General features: G+C 35.6%; 1 protein-coding gene across 1 annotated transcript; it reads right to left on the bottom strand.

The window, feature by feature from the left end:
- Positions 1 to 3,661: 3,661 nt before the first annotated feature.
- On the bottom strand, positions 3,662 to 9,767 carry ednrbb (endothelin receptor type Bb). Its single transcript, XM_071582346.1, is given in 7 exon segments — positions 3,662 to 3,847; positions 4,850 to 4,958; positions 5,083 to 5,129; positions 5,132 to 5,197; positions 7,520 to 7,724; positions 9,216 to 9,328; positions 9,405 to 9,767. Coding segments are annotated over 7 exon segments (1,089 nt in total).

The following is a 9,767-nucleotide window of genomic DNA, read 5'->3' as shown; positions in this document are numbered from 1 at the left end:
AATCCTGGCCAGGACGCGTCCTGGGAAAATGGCACGTATGGTCACCCTACTTTAACTATTCAACTTAACTAACTAATTAATTCAATTTAACTATCACTAAATCATGTACTGAAAGATCTTACCAAGCATGATCAGCCTTGGAGTAGAAGAAGTCAAGCCTGGTCTTTGCATCTGCCAGAGTTGTTGTGACCTACACACACACAACCCACACAGTTTTTCTAAGTGTCAGTTATAGCAATCATTCTTTTAAGTGGGCCATCAACAACAGGACAGCTGCATCAGTAACGTTATTCACATCTGGCACAGCAGCAGAAAGTGCAGTAACGTTATTATCGACACAGATTTCTCAAAATCATATTTATGCTTCCTACTAAGGTGTGCTGAAAATGGTTACTTCACTCTAAAATACTTGTCACTGTTACTAACTGGACTTTCCTGTTTTTTTTTACCATCTCGAAAGTGTCATCTTAGGTGTTCACAAAGGCTGGAGAATAGTCGACACGACTGTAACTTACAGTCTTCCACGGTGCATCTAGAATTCAGATTTGTACACTATTTTTGCGGGCTTTCTGTGTTTGCGGTAACGAGCCAAGCCAAGAACGTGCATGCATACACGAAAACCTGAAGTTCGTGCTTTGGCATGATTAATAAATGCATAATGTCTCTAAAGGCACAGTGTTTGCAGACGAACATTGCGTTTTTTAATTATTATTATTATTTTGCTTTTAATTAAACCAACAAATAACACCTAAAATTACTCTGACATAAAATATGTAACCAAAAAGCAGGAATATTGTACATACATTTGCAGCTGCGAGGTGTGTGCGTCTTCCTTTTCTTCTTCTTCTTCTTCTTCTTCTTCTTCTTTTTCCAAGCAGCCTTTCTGTCATTGGTCAGGTTTCGCGCTCATTTTTTTTTACTGTATTTGGTTTTACAGTAAATGAAAAATACTGTATTTTAATGGCGCCAAGAGGATATTTCCCATAATGCAACTTTAAAATACAGTAACGTACTGTGTAACTGTTTTACAGTAAAGTACAGTTCATATTACAGTTAAATACTGTGTAATTTACAGAAATCGCTAACAGTGTATGTAAAATAGTCTTTTAGCGCCATGCTTTACTGTAACTCAACATCATGGGTTCGATTCCCAGTGAATGCATGAACTAATGTATGTCACATTGGATAAAAGTGTCTGCTAAATGCAAATATGTAAATAGAGTTTACTCTTACCAATCTGACTAAACAGCCGCTCTTGGAAACGAGCCACCGAAGGGAAAACTCTCCACCAGGACTCCAGAAGCTGGTGTGACAGCATGTCCTCAGCGTTGTGGTATAAGTGACTCACTGGCAGGAGCTCAGAGCCATTAACAGAAAGATTCAGCATCAATTCCCACCTGGAGAAATGATCTGGCCGCTGCAGTTTGCCCTTCAGCAAGAACTGAACCCTTCAGTGGCTCCAGATAGAACAAGATACTGAGGAGAAGAAAACCAGCCAACTACAGACTGACTCTGACTGGATATCATGAGACATGAAAACAATATGCATTAAACCGTATCTATATGCAGATGCAGATGTTTGAGTAACAGTTTTTTTTTAAATGGTACTTTGCTTTTTATATCGAATACATTTGCATATGGTGATAGATTTTAGTGATAAAATCATTACTCAATAAAATACTCTATAAAAATCATTATGTTTAATCAAATTATGTTGCTGAATCAACACATCCATACATACATACATTCCTACACACACCCACCCACCCCACCCTCACACACACACACACACACCCACACACACACACCCACCCACACACACACTCTCTCATACCATTGAAGTGAATGTTCAATTCATCAGTATATATTGTAATAAACATTTGAAAAACGATTGTTGTATTTGATTGTATGAGTCTATATGAACACAAAACAGCAGAACAACATTAAGTTAAAGAGGGCAAACTTTATCATTCATTTGAACTGTGCTTGTATGTTTTAAATACTTCTGCTCCCTTATATATTCTTACTCCACACATGTATTAAATGTGTATCCTTGAAAGCGTTCAGTTTTCTATTGTATTTCTTTAACTTCTCAGGTAATATAAATTACCTGTTTCAGATGCGTCCTAAATTACAACAATAGTGGTTACATACACATATTTAATTGTTTGATCAAAATTATTGCTATCCCTCGCGTCCCTGCTAAATTCTACGCCCTTGAAAAATACTGTTTTTATTCTAAATATATATACAGGATCTAGGTCCTCACACTTAGCACAACTGATTCCAGTAAATATTCATTTAATTATGTTTTGCTTGCCTTGATGATTAGGCTTTTCTCGTTTGAGAACATAATAACATACAACACCAATGAGAAATATATATATATATATAAGTTTCAGTTTTTTTTTACTCCCAATTTATCTCGTGGTCGCATTAGTTCCACTCACCCTACTTCCATTTTTCAAATCCCTTTTCAAATTAAAAGTCCTTGAATACTTCTACATATACTGTATATATATAGAGAGAGAGAGAGAGAGAGAGATAGAGAGAGAGATTATAAGAATGTTTCAAGCTATATTGCCAAGGCCTTTAACGTTTTCTATACAGAGGACAATCTCCAATGGATATGCACCATACTAAATTATGCTGGGATTCCTCATGCACTTCCCCTGAACCAATAGCAAGCCAATAATAAGCAGTACATCACAAGCGCTTCTCTCTGCACGTCTACTCCCATTTCATCATCCACTTGTTCACATGCAGACAGAACAGAGCCAGATTTAGCTGACAGTATTTGCCAAAACGATCCTAATATTTGAGAGACATGTGGGTCAAAGGCAGGCAGCGGTTGGAAATATTCCAATCTCGGCTTGTCTTGCGCTTTTGACAGGCCTATCAGGTGTTTTCACCATTTCTACCCTTTCCTTCCTGGCCTCATTCTGTCATAGCCTCTCAGTCTCTTCCTTAAGTCTACCGTAAAGTGTCCCAATGCACAACACATGTAAAAATGCATTACAAATAGGCTAGTCATCAATCAGTCACTCAGCGGTGTGAAGTAAAACCCACCGGAGTCGCCAATTTACTGCATTTCCATTGTTGAGTGACGGATGAAAAGCACGTCGTCTTCGGGATGAGCGTGCACTGGGCTTTAATCACTTCCGTCACGCTTTGGACATATAGCAGCTAATCAGAAGTGTACTTCTCAATGGATTCATTCATATTAACTTTACATAAGATATTTTTGGAGTGTTATTTTAGGGTCATTGAGGTACTATTACACTTTTTATTCATATTCATATTTTGTCAATATAATTTTAGTTAAGGTTTTAGAAATTGTGTTGTGTGTTTTTGTAATTTTTTTATTTGTCATATTTCTATTAGTATTTTTTAAATGTCTCTATTGTTTTTATTATTTTTATTTTAAGTTTTTTTTAGAGCACAAGGCTTACTAAATGAAGATGAAAAATGCTTAAATTGATTATATTTTATTTCAAGAAACAACTTTTTTATGGTTTTAGTTTTTATATATACCCTTGGAAAGTGAGTTATTTGTGTATGCAGACTCATATTAAATGCAGCAGTGTTAAATGCTTTTCATTCATTTTGTATTAACAAAAACAAAACAGTAACAGTATATATACAACACCAGAAGCTGCTTTCACGTTCTAAGACAAGTGAATTTCTGAAGAAAGGTTTTTCTCTCGTTGTCACCGGATGCCGACTCTTGTTTGACAGAGTTGCTGTTGTCAGACGGCGGCTCCGTGACCTTTGACCTCATGAAACTCTGCTTCTCTTCCTGAGTGAGGACGGGTTCGGATGAACGACAACAACCGACGAGAGTAGCCTGTCAGAGGAAGCACAGAGCAGGTGTTAGCCAGGACTCTCGTTCACCGGATTATGGTAAAACCGATATTAACACGAGCCGTAATAGAAACGAACAGAGAAATCAATGCAGGCAGAATAACATGAAATGCAGCACTCGCTAAACATTATGCAAATGACGCACATGAGCAGATTAACATGAGGCATTATACGTAATACTTATTCATAATTCATCTGTAAACAAAGTCTGCCTCCACTAATCTAAAGATGTGGTCCTTGTTTAATCGCTTTCAGTGATGCCAATAAAAATGCAAATTAATTCAGTTTTTGTATCATGTGCTGTCAATGAATAAGAATACAGTTTATTTACCTGCACAAACTAACAGGCTTTCTCAATGTAATCTTATTGACAGAGCAACACACCAATAACCAGTGCTGAGAAAGATACTGTCAAAGCTATCTATCATTGAAAGTGATTTAGTTAAGATACTCGTTTATACAAAATTATTTAACTAACAAAAAAGTACTCAAATTGAAGCTACATAAGAAGACAATATCATGTTATAAATACATAAATGATATAACAAATAAATAAAAATGCAAATATATAAATGTATTTTATAAATAATAATAAATTAAAAAATCAATTAACATAACTGAACTCAATTAGGGTGACTGACAGCATTTAACTGTTGAATTCAAGAGGACAATATCATTTTATAAATATATAATTATCATTTTATATATATATAATGAATAAAAAATAATAAAAGCAATTAAAATAATAGAACTAAATTAGGTTAACTGACAACAAGAGGACACAATTATTTTATAAATAAATATAGAAGTGTCTATATATGTATATACACACACACACACACACACACACACAATTTATTAGCTACAGTGCCAAATGCTTCGGAATATGCACTTTAATAAAATATCGAGAAACAAGTATTACAGAAATACTAGAGAAAGTAAAGTGACGTGCAACAGCAACAAGGAAGTGAGAAACCCATGTTACCTTGAAGTAGTTTTTGAATCTTTTGCTGACCACATACAGAGCCATTGGGTTGATGCACGAGTTCACAGACGCCATGTTGAGGCCGATGTAGTCGAGAACAAGAAACGTGCTAAAACATCACAAATATATAAGAGATGTGATATCACTTATAAGGCAGTTCACTAGTTTACATACATAGAGCTCATATGTGTTTATGTATATGCATGTGTTATAATATTAATAACGAGTCTTACCTCAGTAATTTGCATCTGTTGGGATCGTGTTCATCATAGATGGTTAACTTGTGCACGCCAGCGGCACGATGAAGTAAAACCCGAAGAGCCACCAGTCTTTGGCCATTTTATAAAACTAGTATGAGAAAAAAGAGAGTTCCTGATGAACTTGACATTATTTCAAAGGAAGTATGTCATCATTAGATGCTCGAGCAGATCTGAGCTCAAACCAGGAGCTGTTTGATGAGGAAATCAGACTTTCACTGCAGCCACTGCCGTCTATATCAGAAGTTCCTTACAGACATCATAGGGAATTATTACTTTCAATGACATGCAATACAATCATAAATACAAATAATCAAGCCATGCATATTGCATGTAGTATCTCTGACTAAAGAAACAGTGGACCCAAAAATGGTAATTGTTGTTATTTATTCACTTCAAATCCATTCTTTGAGGAACACAAAAAGGGGAATCTTTCCTGAAATTGTTCTACAGAAAAGAGCTGTGTGAAAATCCTTCAGAAATTCTCCTGCTGGGTATATAAAGTTTATTTTTTGGTGAAATATTCCTATAACATCTTATTACGGAGCAACTAAAGGGACGTGGTGATGGTGAAATAAAAATTAGATGGGAGGAAAAATTGTATTTCAGTGCTGTTGTGTTCCCTCACAAAAACTTCTGCGTTCCCCTGAAAAATTTAGCTTTTGCTTGCAAAACCACCTAAATATAGTTTTTCCTCCCAGTTTTCCAAGTGAACACAAAGTTTCTCAGAGACAGTAATACTTTTGAACATAAGAGAATGCAAAGTTTCTTGGGGGAACATAATACTTTATTGAGAGAATGCAAAAGTTTTACAAGTAGATGCAAAATATCGTGAGCTAATGCAAAGTTTACAAGCAAATGCAAAGTTTTGTGAGCAAACAAATTTTATCGAAGGAATGCTATAGTTTTGTGAGATAATTCAAGTGTTTTGTGAGAGAACGTACAGTTTCTCGGGAGAATGCAATACTTTAGCGAGAGAACACAAACACAAAGTTTTACAAACGCAAACAAAGTTTCCCAAGTATATGCAAAGCTTTGTGAGCGAACATTGGAGGAACTATATAGTTTTGTGAGAGAATGTAAAGTTTCTCGGGGGAACATTATACTTTAGTGAGAGAATGCAAAGGTTTTACAAGTAAACACAAAGTTTCTCAGGGACGTAATACTTTAGCGTGAGCACACAGAAGTTTTACGAGCAAATGCAAAGTTTCGTGAACAAATGTAAAGTTTTGTGAGCGAATGCCACGTTTCTCAGGGGAATGTAAAACTTTTTCAAGAGAACACAAACGTTTTACAATCAAATGCAAAGTTTCTCAAGGAACATAATACTTTAGCGGGAGCACTCAAAAGTTTTACGAGTGAATGCAAAGTTTCGCAAACAAATGTAAAGTTTTGTGAGCAAACAAATTTTATCGAAGGAATGCTATAGTTTTGCGAGATAATGCAAGTGTTTTGCGAGATAATGCAAAGAACGTAAAGTTTCTCGGGAGAACGTAATAGCAAAAGAACACAAAAGTTTTACAAATGAAAGCAACGTTTTGCATGCAAATCCAAAGTTTTATGAACGAACACAAAGTTTCGTGAGCAAATGCAAAGTTTTGTGAGAATGCAAAGTTTCTCGGGAATGTAATACTTTTCCAGAAGAACACAAAAGTTTACAAATAAATGCAAAGTTTCTCAGGAACGTAATACTTTTACTGAGAACGTGAAAGTTTTATGAGCAAACAACGTATTGCGAGCAAATGCAAAGTTTCTTGGATGAGCGTAATACTTTAGCAAGAGAACACAAGTTTTACAAGTAAACGCAAAGTTTCTTGGGAACATAATACTTTATCGAGAGAGCGCAAAAGTTTTTACAAGTAAGTGCAAAGTTTTACCAGCGAACGAAACATTTCTCAGGGATAATTATACTTTTGCGAGAGAATGCGAAAATATTTTGAGGAAACAAAGTATCATGAGCAAATGCAAAGATTTACAATCAAACACAAAGTTTCTTGGAGGAACGCTATAGTTTTGTGAGAGAACACAAATGTTTTACAAGTAAACACAAAGTTTCTTGGGAACCTAATACTTTAACGAGAGAACACAAAAGTTTTACAAGTGAATGAAAGTTTCGCAAGCAAGTGCAGAGTTTTTCACAGGAACGTTTGGGACCCTACGCTAACTTGTGCTGCTCTTTGATTGCGTTGATCATTATGGAAATGATCTGGCTGCGTTTGTGTTCTTTAATTCGTGCATTGTCAGTAAATCATCTGCAGAACTTTACACTCCCATCGCCGCTTTTGCCTTGTTTAGTAATTCTGGTCCAAAGTTTCTTGAGGGAATGCAAAAAGTATTTTTCCTCCCATCACACGTCCCCTAAGGGGCCTCCGTATATTTCTCTAGTCTTTTGTTGCAGTATTTTTCAGTTTACCTGCATGAATGGAGTGGATTGTACAGGATGAAGGAGGCATATCCGCAGATGCTCGCCTCTGTAATCCATCGTAATCAAATCAAACGCGACGGCCTCCGGAACAGCCAGCAATGTTGATATTGTCCATATTAAAGATAGTTTGATAGCAGTCCATTTGGGAAAACCAAGACCTTTGATACGACTCCTGGATGCAACGACTCTGTACCTTCAGAACAACAAACATTTCTCCTTTAGTTTTAAATAATCAGATAAGGACATTATTTGATCCCATTGATGCAGCTCTACTGCACTCCATTATGCACTGCTCTCTATGTTGTTAGGTTTACAAAATGTTTTCATAATTTAAAAAGCTGGTCTAGGCTTCAGCGGCCTAACAGCGCTCATCAATGTCAAAATATTTGAGATGGTCAATCAAATCAAAGGAGGCTTTCGTTCACAGAAGACTAGCATGAATTCCAGCATGGCACTTCAGTTTTAATGGTAAAAGTGTGAGATAAGATCTAAGTAGCTAAACAATTCATATTTGACAGCTGTTTTATGACAGAAATATAAGTAATATTCAGTAGTTTTTTGGTCAAATTTCGAAGTTTCGAATTGAAAATTATGGAATTTTGCTTCCACCATGGAGGAAAAAAATGAAGAATTAATTACAGTAATTGCAACTTTTTCTTGAATCTCACAATTCAGACTTTTTATCTTGCAATTCTGAGATTTTTTGGAGATTCTCAGAATTGCGAGGTATAAGCGTAAAATAGTGAAATATAAACACGCAATTCTGAGAAGAAAAGTCTGAACGGTGAGATGTAAACTCGCAATTACATTTTTTTTTTTTTCGTGGCATAAAAACAGAACTGCGAGATGTAAACTTACATTTCAGAGAAAAAAAAGACAGAAATGTGACATATAAACTCAGAATTGTGAGAAAATCAGTATTTTTTAAATCAAGAAAAAAGTCAATTGCGAGATAAAAACTTGCAATTACATTCATTCATTCGTTTATTAATTAATTAATTAATTATTCTGTGGTAGAAACGGGATTCCATACATTTCTGCCAAAGAATAAAAAATGTATATATATATATATATGAAAAATTTAATGAGAAATATAGTGGGGAAAAAAAAGTATTTAGTCAGCCACCAATTGTGCAAGTTCTCCCACTTAAAAAGATGAGAGAGGCCTGTAATTTTCATTATATCTTTTTAAGTGGGAGAACTTGCACAATTGGTGGCTGACTAAATACTTTTTTGCCCCACTGTGTGTATATATATATATATATATATATATAAAGGCAATTGTGACTTTTTATCTTACAATTCAGACTTTTTTTTGCAATTCTGAGAATAAAAGTTAGAACTGGAATAAGATGTAAACTTGCAATTGCGAGAGAAAAAGTCAGAATTGTGATATAAAAAGTCGCAATTACCTTTATTGTTTTATTCCATGGTGGAAATGGGCTTTCATAGAAAATAGCCTATATTTGAATGTGAGAGACAAGAAACTTTAACAGAGCCATTTAGTCATTTGATTACATAATTATGTAGACTATCTTTTTCTTTATTCCTTTTAAATTCTCTTTAGTTCCTTTAAATAAAAGGAACTTTCCCACAACTCAAAAAATCTATCACATTTTTTTGTCCCCCCAATGTTCCAAACATGGCTGTATAAAGTAAACATATCTAAACTAAACACTCTTACCTGTCTATGCTCAGAGCGCACAGGCTCAGTACTGTTATCCCAACGGAGGTTTTCTGAATAAACGGCACCAGTTTACAGAGCAGGACACCAAACGGCCAGTCCACCGCCAGGAGCTGCAAAACACAACAAATGATTTATATCATCCGATTTTGAGTGTTTTCAATGCACAAAACAATTCAGCAAAGTTACCTTATAAACATTGATGGGTATGCCAATCAAGATGTGCAAAATGTCGCCTAAAGCCAGACTGCCGATGAGAATATAGGGTCCATTTCTCATGCATTTGTGTTCTTTGATTATTCTCAGGAGAGTCAGGTTTCCAACCATCCCGAACAGGAATACGAAACATGAGACAATGCTGTTGATGTACTTGAAGGCGTCTTTGATCCGTGCTGGTCCAGAACACATCGGGGTTTTGTTTGCTGTGGCGTTCAGTGGTTTCCATGAGATATTATTTGCATCATCAGGAGGTTTGTCTGTTGTCTGAGCACTAATGAACCCGAGTGAACTATTAAAACACAGCAATAGCAGGACAATGACGGACCCCTCCAT

This window comes from Sinocyclocheilus grahami, unplaced genomic scaffold (genome assembly GCF_001515645.1).
Source record: "Sinocyclocheilus grahami isolate Dianchi unplaced genomic scaffold, SAMN03320097.WGS_v1.1 scaffold1158.1, whole genome shotgun sequence".
In the NCBI taxonomy this organism is placed as follows: Eukaryota; Metazoa; Chordata; class Actinopteri; order Cypriniformes; family Cyprinidae; genus Sinocyclocheilus; species Sinocyclocheilus grahami.
Note: the sequence above shows the minus strand (reverse complement) of the source record. Positions and strands in the feature narration are given on the sequence as shown.